At 49.1% G+C, this 16,129-nt stretch overlaps 1 protein-coding gene across 1 annotated transcript in view; it reads right to left on the bottom strand.

Annotated features, from left to right (window-relative positions):
- The window catches only part of LOC119932064, a 31,282-nt gene extending 15,452 nt beyond the window's left edge, over positions 1-15,830 (bottom strand). The window contains exons 1-5 of the mRNA XM_038750880.1: positions 15,825-15,830; positions 12,456-12,468; positions 11,105-11,230; positions 10,059-10,134; positions 9,560-9,682 (exon numbers count right to left, since the gene is read on the bottom strand). Of these exons, the coding sequence (XP_038606808.1) occupies positions 9,560-9,682; positions 10,059-10,134; positions 11,105-11,230; positions 12,456-12,468; positions 15,825-15,830 (344 nt within the window). The remainder of the gene's footprint in view (positions 1-9,559; positions 9,683-10,058; positions 10,135-11,104; positions 11,231-12,455; positions 12,469-15,824) is intronic.
- Positions 15,831-16,129: the final 299 nt, after the last annotated feature.

Here is a 16,129-nt window from a genome sequence, read left to right as displayed (position 1 = left end):
CACAGAGGCCCAGAGACGTGAAGTGACTTGCCCAAGATCACACCGTGGACAAGTGGCCAAGATGGGTTTAAAACCCAGGTCCTGTGACTCCCAAGGCCATGTACTTTCTGCTACGCCATGCGCTTCAATGTGTTCCCACCCAGCCACAAACACCACAATCATTAATTTTTATCATTTTCTGAAATGAAATATCCCCGATTATTGTTGGGGGTTTTGGGTTCGTTTTTCTTTTTTTCTTTTCTTTTATATAGAATCTGTGGGACACAATCCTCATCCCACATTGGGCTCAAAGCCTAAGTAGGAGGGAATAGGGTTTAATCCCCATTTTCCAGCTAAGGAACCCGAGGCCCAGAGAACTAAAGTGACTTGAGGGCATGTCCATTCCTGCAGGCAGAGAAGGTGAAGCACAATTTTGGTCACCCTGAGACTCCCGAGGACTTTAGAACTGGAGCAAGGAACAGGGAAGAGTCCCCAAGTCTTGAATATTCTTTTTTTAAATGGTATTTGTTAATCACTTACTATGTGTCAAACACTGTTCTAAGCACTGGGGTGGGTACAGGTCAATTAGGTCGGACACAGTCTCTGTCCTTCATGGGCCTCACGATCTAAGTAGGAGGAAGAACAGGTACCGAATCCCTGTTTCACAGTTGAGGAAACTGAGGCCCAGAGAAGTCAAGCCACTTACCCAAGGTCACACAGCAAACAACTCCTCACTCTCGGCTTCAAGGCTCTCCATCACCTCGCCCCCTCCTACCTCACCTCCCTTCTCTCCTTCTCCAGCCCAGCCCGCACCCTCCGCTCCTCTGCCGCTAACGTCCTCACCGTGCCTCGTTCTCACCTGTCCCGCCGTCGATCCCCGGCCCACGTCCTCCCCCTGGCCTGGAATGCCCTCCCTCCACACATCTGCCAAGCTAGCTCTCTTCCTCCCTTCAGAGCCCTACTGAGAACTCACTTCTTCCAGGAGGCTTTCCCAGACTGAGCCCCCTTTTTCCTCTCCTCCTCCTCATCCCCCCCACCCTACCTCCTTCCCCTCCCCACAGCACCTGTATATATGTTTGTACAGATTTAGTGCTCTATTTATTTTGTTCATGAAGTGCATCTGGCTTTATTTCTATTTGTTCTGACAACTTGACACCTGTCCACATGTTTTGTTTTGTTGTCTGTCTCCCCCTTCTAGACTGTGAGCCCGTTATTGGGTAGGGACCGCCTCGATATGTTGCCAACTTGTACTTCCCAAGCGCTTAGTTCAGTGCTCTGCACACGGTAAGCGCTTAATAAATACGATTGAATGAATGAATGAATGAATGAATGAAGTTGCAGAGCTGGAATTACAACCCAGGCCCTCTGACTCCAAGGTCCAGGTTCTTTCCACTAACTTCTCTAAAATCACTGGGAATTTCACAGTGTTTGAAGATCAGCCTACCAATGTTTGGGGAATCCATGTGAGTCGTCCTCAGTGGCACCAGCTGAGGAAGGGTCGATCTGCCAGTCTTCCGTGGTCTGGATTCAAACTCCAGGTAGGACCCAACCCACCCTGAATGTTTTGATGACACTTCATTGAGGCGAGCATCCAAGGTGTGACCTTGGGCAAGTCACTTCACTTCTCTGACCCTCAGTTCCCTCCTCTGTAAAATGGGGATTAAGACAGTGAGCCCCCTGTGGTATGAACCTTGTCCAAACTGGCTAGCTTGTATCTACCCCAGCACAGAGTTCAGTTCCTGACACATAGGAAGCCCTTAACTAGACTGCAAGCTCATTGGGGGTTGGGAATGTGTTTGATTTTTTCTATATTTTACTCTCCCAAGTGCTTAGTACAGTGCTCTTCATACAGTAAGTGCCCAGTAAATACGATTGACTGACTAACAAATACCACTGGGAAAAACAGCCACATTTTTTGATTCTCTGACAATATCAAATCGGACTACTGGATTATACCAACGACTGTGTCTGATTTACCAACTTATTTTTCTGAAGGTAAGTATATCATTAAATAGGTCAGCACATTTGGAGAAACTGTGCATACTTCTCCATTCACCCTTCCTCACCCGCCCCCAAAATGTTCATTTTCACATATTACATCTTACAAGGACCTGATGAAACTGGTGTAATTGACAGCCTAATTAGAAATCATAGAATGGCATACGTGATACTTGTACTCTATTTGCACTTTTTCTTGTAAATTTCCTATACAACTCTTTAATAAAACAGGAAAATGTCCCGATTTATCACATGACTGGTTAAATCCAAAATGACACCGTGTGGCGTCAAATAGGATGTGATCTTTTCCTCTCATCTTCAGATCTATATGGGCAGCAGGCCAGTCATCACGTGTTGGGAGTTCAAGAGCGAGTATGTTCTTTTATTAGAAAGGATTGGAGTGACCTTTGCTCTCGGGGGTTAATATTTCTGTCTGCAACCAGGGCTCCCTGCAGACAATCTAAGATTTTTTTCTGCAATACGGAACTGAGGGCGGTCACCATCAATCGATGAATGATATTTATTGAGAGCCCACTGTGTGCGGAGTGGAGGTGTGCAGAGGTTAGGGTTAGGGTTAGGGTTAGGGTTAGGGTCAATTGTATTTATGGAACACTGTACTAAGCATTTGGGAGAGTACAGTACAACAGTATGAGTAGATCCATTCCCCACCCGCAACAAATTTATTCAATCATTCATTCAATCGTATTTATTGCGCGCTTACTGTGTGCAGAGCACTGTACTAAGCGCTTGGGAAGCACAAATCGGCCACATATAGAGACGGTCCCTACCCAACAATGGGCTCACAGTCTAGAAGGGGGAGACAGACATGAATACAAATCAATAAATGACGGATATGGCCATTCATGCTGTGGGGCTGTGGGTGGGGTGAAAAAAGGGAGCAAATCCATGTACAACCAGAGGTAGAAATCGAACCCAGATAGAGCAAGAAAAAGAATCTGACTTCAGACTTCTGACGGAACTGAAGTTCCGGAGGCCTGTGGGCCCCAAGCTTCAGCATGGCTGAGGGACCTGGATTCGCCCCAACACCACCTCTGACTCGAATGATTTCATCTGTGATCTGAGCAAGGAAACTAGAACAGCTTCAAGTGACGAGTGCTCAATAAATATGATCAAATGAATGAATGAATGAATGAAGAAGCACGGTCTCAAAGACTGCGGCTTATTTTGTCAGTGACTGCAGTGACCGAGACCTGCTAGATGGGTGATGATATAGAGTGAGGGAAGGGATCTAGGGAGGGCTACAAAATCCTGCATTATCAATGAATCACATTGTTTTTATTATTTTTATTAATAATAGTAGTAATGATCATAATACCTCTGGTATTTGTTAAGCACTTACTATGTGCCAGGCACTGTGCTAAGGGCTGGGATGGATATAAACAAATCAGGTTGGACACAGTCCCTGTCCCGCATAGGGATCACAGTCTTGGTCCCCATTTTACAGATGAGGTAACTGAGGCAGAGAGAAATGAAGTGACTTGCCTAAGGGCACCCGGCAGACAAGTGGCCGAGCCGGGATTAGAACCCATGACCTTCTGGCTCCCAGCACTGTGCTCTATCCATTACACCATGCCTCTTACTGTGGGCAGAGCACCTGGGTTAGCTGTGAGCTCGCTGTGGGTCGGGATTGTCACTCTTTATTGTACTGCTGCGTACCTTTCCAAGCACTTGGTACAGTGCTCTGCACACGGTAAGCGCATGATAAATACGATTGAATGAACGAATACAGTAGAACAGAGTTGGTAGACATGTTTCCTGCCCACAGAGAGCTTACAGTCTGGAGGGGGAGACAGACACTAATATAAATGAATAAATTACTCAAGTGCCCCGGGGCCGAGGGAGGAGTGAATAAAGGGAGTCGATCAGGGTGGCCAGAAGGGAGTGGAAATGTGGAAACGAGGGCTCAGTTGGGGAAGGCTTCTTGGACAAGATGTGTCTTCAGTAAGGCTTCGCCGAAGAGGGGAGTGATCATCTATCAGATATACTGATAGATGATATAATGATAATAACAATCATAATGATGGTATGTGGTAAGCGCTTACTATGTGCCAAGCGCTGGGGTAGATACAAGATTATCAGGTTGTCCCACGGGGAGCTCACAGTCTTAGTCCCCATTTTACAGATGAGGGAACTGAGGCACTGAGAAGTTACATAACTTGCCCAAAGTCAACCAGCTGACAAGTGGTCTGCACACAATAAGTGCTCAATAAATATGATTGAATGCACTGAATGAATGGTAGAGCCGGCATTCGAACCCACGACCTCTGACTCCCAAGCCCGTGCTTTTTCCACTAAACCGTGCTGCTTCTGAAAGAGGGAGGGTGTTCCAGGCCAGAGGCGGGACATGGGCGAGAGATCAGCAGTGAGGTAGATGAGAGCGAGGTACAGTGAGAAGGTTGGCATTAGAGGAGCCAAGTGTGCGGGCTGAGTTGTAGTAGGAGAGCAGTGAGGTGAGGTAGGACGGTAGATAAGTAGCAAGTAGGATGGAAGATGGTCCCAGGACATTCTCTAGCAGATCAGTTTCTTCGGGGAAGGAAAGTGTGGGAGGAATTCTTGGAATCTTTCAAGTGGAGTCGCTCCCATGGACGAATTTACTCCAGCAGTTGTGGAGGCTGCTGAGGTGGCTGCTGTGGGCGTAGTGACTGTGGACTCTGATCTGGGGGGAACCTGAAAAGCTTCTCCTGAAGCCACACACCCTATTATTCTGGTTGCCGTAATCACTGTCCTCTCTTCTCTGGTCCCTGGGTTTTTATTTTTCATAGGCTCCCATCTGTCTGTCACCGGTGCCCCCAGGGCATCAAGGACTGTCATCTCATTCAGTTATTTATTATCAGTGCTTGACACAGTGCCTTTATGACATTATTCATTAAGCGCTTTCTATGTATTAAGTACCATTCTAGGCCCTGGGGGAGATACAAGTTAGTCAGTCCAGATACTGTCTCAGTCCCACATGGGGCTCACAGGCAAGTAGGAGGGAGAACAAGTACTGAATCCCCATTTCGCAGCCTGGACTAGGGGATAGTGCTCTGCACATAGTAAGCGCTCAATAAATACGATTGATGATGATAGAGCATGGGCCTGGGAGTCCTGGGAGTACTTCTGACTGGAATCGAATCCTAGCTCCGCCACTTGTCTGTTGGGTGACCCCGGGCAAGTCACTTCAGTTCTCTTGGCCTTAGTTCCCTCATCCATAAAATGGGGATTAAGACCGTAAACCCCATAAGTGGAACAGGGACTGTGTCCAACCCAATTTGCCTGGAACAGATACAGGGATATCCGCTCCAGCGCTTAGGTACAGGGCCTGACACATAGTAAGCACTTCACAAATGCCGCAATTATTGTGGTCATTATTATTATTTTGCAGTTGAGGAAGCTGAGACTTAGTTACTTGCTCCAGGTCACACAGCAGGCTAACGGTGGAACTGGGATTAGAACCCAGGCCCATGCTTTATCCATTGGGTCACACAGCCTCCAAGTGCTTGGCACAAAGTAAGGGCTTAATCAGTTCTACTGCTACTACTGAGAAGCATCAAAGCCTAGTGGCTAGAGCCCAGGCCCGGGAGTCAGAAGGACCTGGGTTCCACTTGTCTGACGGGTCACCTTGGGCAAGTCACTTCACTTCTCTGGGCCTCAGTTCCCTCACCTGTAAAATGGGAATGGAAATTTATGAGCCCCACATGGAACAGGGACCATGTCCAACCTTCTATCTACCCCAGTGCTTAGTACAGTGCCTGGCACAGAGGAAGCACTTAACAAATACCACAATTATTATGATTATTATTATTTTGCAGTTGAGGAAAATGAGGCTCAGTGACTTGTCCAACATCACACAGCAGGCAAGCGGTGGAGCAGGGATTAGAACCCAGGCCTATGCTCTATCCACCGGGTCACACTGCCTCCCAGCACCTGGCACACAGTAAGGACTCAAACAATATTATTACTACTACTGGTAAGGAGAGCGAGGTTAGACCAGGAGGCCAGAAGACAACAGGGACAGGTGGCCATTGGATGGCAGGAGAGATGGACATTTTGGGATTTCAAAGATGAGAAGGAGCTGGGAGGGGAGGAGCCCGCTGACCTCTCAATTTTCCCGGGAGACAAGAGCACTGGAAAGAGATGAGGTCCCTTTGGGGGAGGGCAGCAGGGCAGTCAGTGTCATCTGGAGGGTGCCAAGTCTTGGTGAGAATACTAATGATAACTGTGGTATTTGTTAAGTGCTTACTATGTGCCAGGTACTGTGCTAAGCACTGGGGTAGATAGACGGTGAGACACGGTCCCCGTCCCACATGGGGCTCACGGTCTTAATCCTGAAAACAAATAATAATAATAATAGTGCTATCTGTTAAGCGCTTACCATGGTCCAGGTACTGCACTGAGTGCTGGGGTGGATACAAACAAATTGAGTTGGACATGGTACCTGTCCCATGTGGGTCTCCCACTCTTAATCCCCATTTTACAGATGAGGGAACTGAGGCTCAGGGTAGTGAAGGGACTTGCCCAAGGTCACACAGCCAACAAGTGGCGAAGCTGGGATTAGGACCCAGGTCCTTCTGACTCCCAGGCCCAGGCGCTATCCACTTGTCTGCTGTGTGACCTTGGGCAAGTCACTTCACTACTCTGGGCCTCAGTTCCCTCATCTATAAAATAGGGATGACATGAGATGATGAGGAGGCAGGAGAGGGCAGGGGACAGGGTGAGGATGAAGGGAGGAGGTGCCCATGACGGAGTCGGGGGCTTCATTGGCCACAGCAACAAGGAGACTTTTGAGGGTAGGGCATCGGACGGCTGGGAGACAGGTCAGCTTGGCAGGCAGCAATCAGAAAGTGGATAACTGTATTTGGGCAGCGACTTCGGGAAGATCGGTTCGTCAAGAAGGAGATTTTTTTGCCCCGTCTCTATGGGCAAAAAAATGCCCCAAGGTCACAGGAGATGAGATCCCTATAGTCCCACCCCGTGCACTGCTGTGCTCCTGAGCACCAGTAAAATCTCTCCAGTGGAGTGGTAGCAGCGTGGCCTAGAGGGAAGAGAAGCAGCATAGTCTAGTGGCTAAGAGCACAGGTGTGGGAATCAGAAGGACCTGACCCTGTACTAGGCACTGGGGTAGATACAAGCTAGCAGGTAGGATACAGTACATGTCCCACATGGGGCTCACAGTCTTAATCCCCCAATTACAGATAAGGTAACTGAGGCACAGAGAAGGTAAGTGACTTCCCCAAGGTCCCACAGCAGACCAGTGGCGGAGCTATGACTAGAACCCAGAGCCTTCTGCCTCCTTGGCCCCTGCTCCATAATAATAATAATAATAATAGTAATCATGATGATGGCTTTTGTTAAGTGCTTACTATGTGCAAAGCACTGTTCTAAGCACTGGGGGGGATACAAGGTGATCAGGTTGTCCCACGTGGGGCTCACAGTCTTAATCCCCATTTTACAGATGAGGGAACTGAGGCTCAGAGAAGTTAAGTGACTTGCCCAAGGTCACACAGCAGACATCTGGTGGAGCAGGGATTCGAACCCATGACCTCCGACTCCAAAGCCCGTGCTCTTTCCACTGAGCCAAGCTGCTCCTCCACTAGGCCATTCAGCTTCTCCATTATTAGTTGGGTGGATAATATTAGTTATTATTAATGCCATCTCTGATTCTAGACTGTAAACTCATTCACTAGACTGTGAGCTCGTTATAAGCAGAAAACCCTGTCTGCTAATTCTGTTGGATTGTACTTTCCCAAGTGCTCAGTACAGTGCTCTGTACATAGGAAGCGCTTAATAACTACCACTGATGGATTGACAATACGATCTAGATACCTCCCCCACGACCTTGGAGGGGAGGATTCTGCATAGAATAAACTTATCCAGGAGACCCCCTGGCTTGGGTTGGGTTTGGGTCGGCCCAAGCCACTGGGAACAGTTCTTTTCCCCGGGCGCCGGGTTGAGATTCACGCGGTAGAACCAGGACCTACCGGCAGCTGGCGCCCGAGGCTTGGGAAGGGCCGGCAAGGCTCAATCTTGGTCAGTTCCTCCAGAATCCAACAAGGATCGATCGATCGATCAATCAGGCGTATTCATTCATTCATTCAATCGTATTTATTGAGCGCTGACTGTGTGCAGAGCACCGTACTAAGCGCTTGGGAAGTACAAGTTTGTACTTGGCAACATATAGAGACGGTCCCTACCCAACAACGGGCTCACGGTTCATTGAACGCTTCCAGTGTGCAGAGCACTGTGCTAAGTGCTTGGGAGAGGTACAATACAACAGAGTTGGTAAACACGTTCCCGGCCCACATTGAGTTTAGAGGGAGTCAGTCAGTCAATGGTATTTATTGAGCTTAGAGGGAGTCAGTCAGTCAATGGTATTTATTGAGCATTTACTGTGCAGAACACTGTACTAAGCTCTTAGGAGAGGACAATGTAACCGAATTGATAGAGGGGGAGACAGATATTACGGATATACACGTAATCAATCAGTCCATCAGTGGAATTCACCGAGCACTTACCGTGTGCTGAACACCACACTAAGCCCTCCAGAGAGGACCATACAACAGAATTAGCAGACACGTTCCCTGCCCAAAATGAGCCTACAATCTAGAGGGGGAGACAGACATCAATATAAAGAAATAACTTAGAATACTCAATTTTTTAAAATGCTGTGGGACTGAGGGTGGGGACGAATAAAGTCCTCTAGACTGTAAACTGGGTCGTGAATGTTTGAATCGCAGTTTTGCCTGAATTTCAACACGGCCCTCCCAAATGATGAGTCAAGGCTCGAGGAGTCAGAGACCGGGGAATGGCAAATAATAATAATAATGATGGCATTTTCTAAGCGCTTATTATGTGCAAAGCACTATTCGAAGTGCTGGGGAGGTTACAAGGTGATCGGGTTGTCCCACGGGGGGCTCACAGTCTTAATTCCCATTTTACAGATAAGGGAACTGAGGCCCAGAGAGGTGCAGTGACTTGCCCAAAGTCACACAGCTGACAATTGGCGGAGCCGGGATTTGAACCCATGATCTCTGACTCCAAAGCCCGTGGCCTTTCCACTGAGCCACGCTGCTTCTCTCTCCACCCCTCCTCCTCCGATGGGGTTTTGGGAATCGAACAGTCCGGCTTGCCAGGGTGATGCCGGTTTGGAAATGCCCAGATAGAGCCCGGGCCCGGGAGTCAGAAGGACGTGGGTTCTAATCCCAGCACTGCCACTTACTTGTCTGTGGCCAGCTGACCTGGGCTGAGTCACTTCACTTCTCTGGGCCTCAGTTTCCTCACCTGGAAAATGGGAATGAAGGCTGTGAGCCCCCTGTGGGACGGGGACTGTATCCACCCTGGTTGGCTTGGATCTATCCCACAGTGCCTGGCATAGTCCATGATCAACTTTGTATCTACCTCAGTGCCTAGTACATTGCCTGGCTCAGAGCAAGTGCTTAACAAATATCAGTGAAAACTAAAAACAAAAAGGAAAAGGGCAGAGAACCAGTGAAAGTGACTGCACCACCCAGCTTCTGGCTTCTCAGCCGCGGAGAGTGAGGCCTGCCTCTCTGCAGTGTGCAGTTGACTCCTCGCTCATCACCGGATTCGATTGTAAATGCCCTTTAGGCATTTCGCTTTCCGGGATGCAGGTGAGCTGAACCTATCGTCGCCAAGCTTGTTGCCACCACCCCGGCGCCCCGCAGGGGTCCGGGCGAGACGTCTTCTAAGAGCAAAAGACAATGGGGCTGTAATTAGCCCGGAAGAAGATGGAGGTGATGTTCAACCAGCAGCAGAATTGAAAGGATGGGGGCAAATGCCTGTGGTGGCTGCTGCTGCTCACCCTTCTGGGTAAGGTTAACCGAGCCCACCAAGGCCGAGGGTACCGGCTAGCGCCTAGTGGCTAGCGGCCAGGCCACACTGCTCCCTCTTTCTCCCAGGGGGACACAGGCTGGACCTGGGTGGGGCTAGCACCTCAGGATGGCAGGAGCCTCTGGACTGGAAACTTGTTGTGGGCAGGGAATATGTCCGTCATATTAATGCACTGTGCTCTCCCAAATGCCTCGTACACTGCCCGGCCCACAGTACCGTGCAGGACTCACCGGCAGGGGGTCCCGGAGGGCACCAGTCTCCCCGACAGCTCAGAAATCTGAGCACCGGGGTTTCCCAGTTCCGGTCCTGGCTCCAGGTTCTGACATCTCGGCGAGTTGCAGGTACCTGACAGAGACTTGCATTTCAAGTGTAGTAATAATAATAAAGAAGCAGCATGGCTTAGTAGAAAGAGCACGGGCTTGGGAGTCAGAGGACGTGGGTTCTGATCCCGCCTCCGCCGCCTGTCTGCTCTGTGCTCTGCACATAGTTAAGTGCTTAACAAGTACCGTGATTACTGTTATTATCATTATTATTATTATTATTATCTTGAGAGAAGTTCAGGGAAGGGCACTCAGCCCGGGGGCCTGCACAGAAACCATCCTTTCCCACATCCTTGAGATCATCCAATTTCAGCTCAGCAAGGTCCACATTTGGCTGGGAAACTCATCTTGAGCTGGTCACTCCCAGCCAACCGGGCAAGGCACCTACCCCCATCCCTCTCAGGAGTGCCAGCAAAGGAAACACCCGCTTCATCTGACAAAGAGAGACTTTAGGTCAGTAGCAGACTGGGATTCTGAAGGTCATGGGTTCCAATCTCGGCTCCACCATGTGTATGCTCTGTGACCTTGGGAGAATCACTTCACTTCTCTGTGCCTTAGTTATCCCATCTGTAAAATGGGGATAGAGACTGTGAGTCCCACGTGGGACTGGGATAGCATCCATCTCAATTTGCAAAATGGGGATAGAGACTGTGAGTCCCACGTGGGACTGGGATAGCATCCATCTCAATTTGCTTGTACCCACCCCAGCGCTTACTACAGTACCTGGCATCTAGTAAGCACTCCACAAATGCCACAATATTATTATTATTATTATTATTATTATTGTTATTATTATTATTATCATTATAATATAGGGCACTCAAAGGGGCCCTGCCAGCAAGCCAAATTCTGAAACCTGCCACCCACCACCTCCCTGAGCAGCAAAAATGGGACTGGAAACTAGAGGCCTCCATTTGCTTCCTCCACCCCTCCTCCTCCCCTTCCCCATCCCAGACCACAGCAGTTTTCTGGGGTCCCGCTGGCTGCTGGTGAGGCGGGGGTGGGGTCTCCCTGCAGCCGGAAACCCTGGCTGCTGGGAAGGCTGTAGGTCTCTGTGAGTCTCAGGGCCACAGGGGTTCTATCTGAGGGGGAGAATTCAAGGGTGGGGCAAGGGCCTCCTACCCCAAGCGCTTAACAAATTCTTAAGCCTCAGTATAATCGATCGATTCTACGGTCTATCGAGAGTACCTATTGAGAGCTTACTGTATGCAGAGCACTGCACTAAGCGCTTGGGAGAGGATGACAGAACAATATAGCAGATATAGTCTCTACCCACAATGAGCTTACAGTCTAGAGTCTAATCCCGGGGGTGCCTGAAGCTCCACCTGCTTTTGTCGAGAAGCAGTGTGACCTAGTGGAGAGAGTCTGGGCCTGGGAGTCAGAAGGATCTGGGTTCTAATCACCACTCCACCACTTGTCTGCTGTGTGACCTCAGGTCCCTCATCTGGAAAGTGGGTATTAAGACTATGAGCCCCACCCACGTGGGACAGGGACTGTGTCCAACCTGATTAGCTTGGATCTACCCCAGTGCCTGGCATAGTAAGTGCTTAACAAATAACACAATTATTATCATTATTATTCTTTTTAATAAATACCGATCAGTCGATCGTACTTGAGTGCGTACCGCTTGCAGAGACTAACAATATAACTGAAACGTTCCCTGTCTACAGTGAGCTTACAGTCTAGAGTCTAATAACCCAAGTTAGTGTACATGTTCTCCCTTCTACTTAGAATGTGAACCCCATGTGGGACATGGACAGTGTCCAACTTGATTTGCTTGTATCCACCCCAGCACTTAGAACAGTGCATGATACAAAGTAAGGGCTTAGTAAATAGTACAATTATTAATAATTACATTAATGATAATAATAATGGTATTTAAGCACTTACTGTGTGCTCCACACACTACTAAGCGCTGAGGTAGATATAAACAAATCAGGTTGAACACAGTCCCTGCCCCACATGGGGTTCCCAGTCTCAATCCCCATTTTTAGGAGAAGGTAACTGAGGCCTAGAGAAGTCAAGTGACTTGCCTCAGGTCATACAGCAGACAAATGGTGGAGTAGCGATTAGAACCCAGATCCTTTCTGGCTCCCAGGTCCAAACTCTAGCCACTAGGCCACTAGACAGCTGACAAGTGGTGGAGCTGGCATTAGAACCCATGACCTTCTGACTCCCAGGACTGTGCTCTATACACTATGCCATGGTGCTTCTATTATCATTATTATTATTATCATTTTTCCCTCTAATCTTTAAACTCCTTGTGGGCAGGAGTCGTGTCTACCTACTCTGTAGTACTTTACTCACCCACACTCTCTTCCTGTCACAAGGGTGCCAAGACAGGAGATGACTTTTCCTTAAGCCAATTATCTATCAATTAATCAGTGATATTTTTGTGTGCAGTGCACCATATTAAGCGCTTGGAAGAACCCAATACAACAGAGTCAGGAGACACAGTCCCAGCCCACAGTGAGCTCAGAGTCTAGAGGGGGGAAACAAACATGACAGAAAGGAATTACTGTAATTGATCCGGGGCTGAGAGGTGAATAAAGGGAGCAAATCCAAGTGTGAGGGTGATGCAGAAGGGAATGGGAGAAGAGGAAATGAGGGCTTAGTCAGGGAAGGCCTCTTGGAGAGGTTGTGCATGTAGTAAGGTCGGGAGATAGACTAATTTGTAGGACTAAATCCTACCTGGGCTTTGTTGCCAAAGTGATTTTCAGCTGAACAAGGGTGTTCTTGTGTCACGGTTAATGTAATGAATTATGTAAAATGACAGGGGAACTTTAGAATGTTGACCACCGAACCTTGCCTGCTGCGTGACCTCGGACAAGCCACTTAACTTTTCTGGGCCTCAGTGTCCTCATCGGCGAAAAGGGGAGTAAATTCGTCTTCTCCCTCCCTCATGGACTGTGAGGCCCATGTGGGATGGGGACTGTGTCCGATCTGATGATGTTGTATCTACCCCAGTGCTCATTACACTCACTGCTTAGCATGTACTAAGCACTTAACAAAATTAGCATTACTATTACTACTACTACCATTATGATTTTTAATAGTGTTATTATTAATAATAATAATGGTATTTGTTAAGCGCTCACTAGGTGCCAAGCACTGTTCAAAGTGCCGGAGTAGACACAAGTTAAGAAGCTTGGGCTCACTCTCTTAATCCCCATTTTCCAGATGAGAGAACTGAGGCCCAGAGAAGTAAAGCGACCTGCCCAAGGTCTCACAGCAGATACGTGGCAGAATCGGCATTAAAACCCAGGTCCTTCTGATTCCCAGGCCCAGGCTCTGTCTGTCTGGACCCCTGGAAGACCTTGGGGAGCTGGGGAGGGCAGAGGCTGGGGTGGGGGCAGGAAGGGGTCAGGGTGGGCTGCCCAGCCTGTGCCCCAACTGATTGGCTCATGAGGAACCCACCTTTACCCCACCTGGAGCTTGGACAGAGAGCCGGCAGGAAAGGGGAACCAATTAAAGCCAAGAGAGGAGGAGGAGGAGGAGGAGGAAGTGAAGTCACTGGCCTGGAATGTGAAGAGAGCAGTTGTATTGGTAGGGAGGGAGCCGTTATCCCCCCAAGTTAGAGCCAAGTTAGAGGCAGCGGGGCCCAGCCCCACCCATAGCAGAGGGCAAGAACCAGGGCAGGGCTCCAGGTACTCTCCCAAACCCCTAGTACAGTTGCTGTCTTGTGCTGTCGCGTCCTCTCTGACCCATAGCGACACCATGGACGCATCTCTCCCAGAACGTCCCACTTGCATCTGCCATCGTTCTGGTAGTGTATACAGATTGTTTTCTTGGTAAAAATCTGGAAGTGGTTTACCATTGCCACCTTTCACACAGGAAACTTGAGTCTCCGCCCTCAACTTTCTCGCTTGCCACTAGTGCCCAGCACAGGCGAGTTTTGACTTGTAACAGATTCCCTTCCACTCGCTAGCCATCATCATCATCATCAATCGTATTTATTGAGCGCTTACTGTGTGCAGAGCACTGTACTAAGCTCTTGGGAAGTACAAGTTGGTAACATATAGAGACAGTCCCTACCCAGCAGTGGGCTCACTGGCCCAAGCTAGGAATGGAACGGGTAGGCCTCTGCTTTGATCTCCTTCTGGTAATCGAGACTGGTAGAGTACTGGAAACTCTCCAGGAATGACACTGCGAGGGGCCTTAGTACAGTGCTCTCCACATAATAAGTGCTCAATGATTGCCCGACAAGAGGAAATGGAAATTCCTCTTTGTTTAAGCCAAGCGGCTCTGGGCCGCTTGGCCCAACCCTGGTCTCAAACCCTGCCCTCTCCCTGACTTTCCCATCACTGTAAATGGCACTACCATACTTCCCATCTCACCAGCCCTCAAACTTGGCGACATCCTCGACTCCGCTCTCTCGTTCAGCCCTCACATCCAGTCCGTCACCGAAACCTGCTGGTCTCACCTCCGCAACATCGCCAAGTTCCGCCCTTTCCTCTCCATCCAAACCGCTACCCTGCTGGTTCAATCTCTCATCCTATCCCGACTGGATCACTGCATCGGCCTCCTCTCTGATCTCCCATCCTCCTGTCTCTCCCCACTTCAGTCTATACTTCACGCCGCTGCCTGGATCATCTCTGTGCAGAAACGCTCTGGGCACGTTACTCCCCCCATCAAAAATCTCCAGTGGCTACCAGTCAACCTAGGAATCAAGCAAAAACTCCTCACTCTCGGCTTCAAGGCTTTCCATCGCCTCGCCCCCTCCTACCTCACCTCCCGTCTCTCCTTCTCCAGCCCAGCCCACACCCTCTGCTCCTCTGCCACTAACCTCCTCACTGTGCCCTGTCCTCGCCCATCCCGCCATCGAACCCCAGCCCACGTCCTCCCCCTGGCCTGGAATGCCCTCCCTCCGCACATCTGCCAAGCTAGCTCTCTTCCTCCCTTCAAAGCCCTACTGAGAGCTCACCTCCTCCAGGAGGCCTTCCCAGACTGAGCCCCCTCCTTCCTCTCCCCTCCCCATCCCCCCTGCCCTACCTCCTTCCCCTCCCCACAGCACCTATGTATATGTTTGTACAGATTTATTACTCTATTTAATTTACTTGTACATATTTACTATTCTATTTATTTTATTTTGTTAATATGTTTTGTTTAGTTGTCTGTCTCCCCTCCTAGACTGTGAGCCCATTGTTGGGTAGGGACCGTCTCTATATGTTGTCAACTTGTACTTCCCAAGTGCTTAATGCAGTGCTCTGCACACAGTAAGCGCTCAATAAATACGATTAAATGAATGAAATGGTCTCAGAGCCCGACAGGCTTCCCACAGACCACAGGGAGCATGCCACCCGTGGGTCCTGGGCCATGTTTTGGGGTGGGGGGGGAGGGCGTGGAAGGAGAGCACTGGTTCCCCTAGAGCTGGTTGGGCTGGACATCCAGAGTATAGGATAGTGGATAGAGCCCAGGCCTGGGAGTCAAAAGGTCATGGGTTCCAATCCCAGCTCCGCTATATGTCTACAGTGAGACCTTGAGCAAGTCACTTCACTTCTCTGTGACTCAGTTCCCTCATCTGTAAAATGGGCATTAGGGCTGTGAACCCCATTTGGGTTACGGTCTCTGTCCGACCCCATAAGCCTGTATCTACCCCAGTGCTTAGAACAGTGCTTGGCACATTGTAAATGGTTGAGATACTGCAGTTATTATTATTGTTATCATCATCATCACCTTCATGGTTACCTTGGCAGAAAATATGGCAAGAATAAATCTATAGGTTTGAAACTCCAGTTACACTTATTTTTGAAATGGACAAGCTGGAAGGTTTCAAAGACCCCCTAAATGTGGGGGGAATCTCCCACTAAAAAATCTACTTGGACCCACCTAGGGACTCAGATGCTAGGCAGTTGAGTAGAATTACAGATCAAAGACAGTTATAACAAGTGAGTGCTGAGACCACGCCTATCGATAACCCAGGAAACCTTTGGGACAAGGACATATTGAATCAAACACCACAGAGGTCAAGCCTTGGCATT

Source organism: Tachyglossus aculeatus, chromosome 9 (assembly GCF_015852505.1).
Source record: "Tachyglossus aculeatus isolate mTacAcu1 chromosome 9, mTacAcu1.pri, whole genome shotgun sequence".
Taxonomy (NCBI): Eukaryota; Metazoa; Chordata; class Mammalia; order Monotremata; family Tachyglossidae; genus Tachyglossus; species Tachyglossus aculeatus.
Note: the sequence above shows the minus strand (reverse complement) of the source record. Positions and strands in the feature narration are given on the sequence as shown.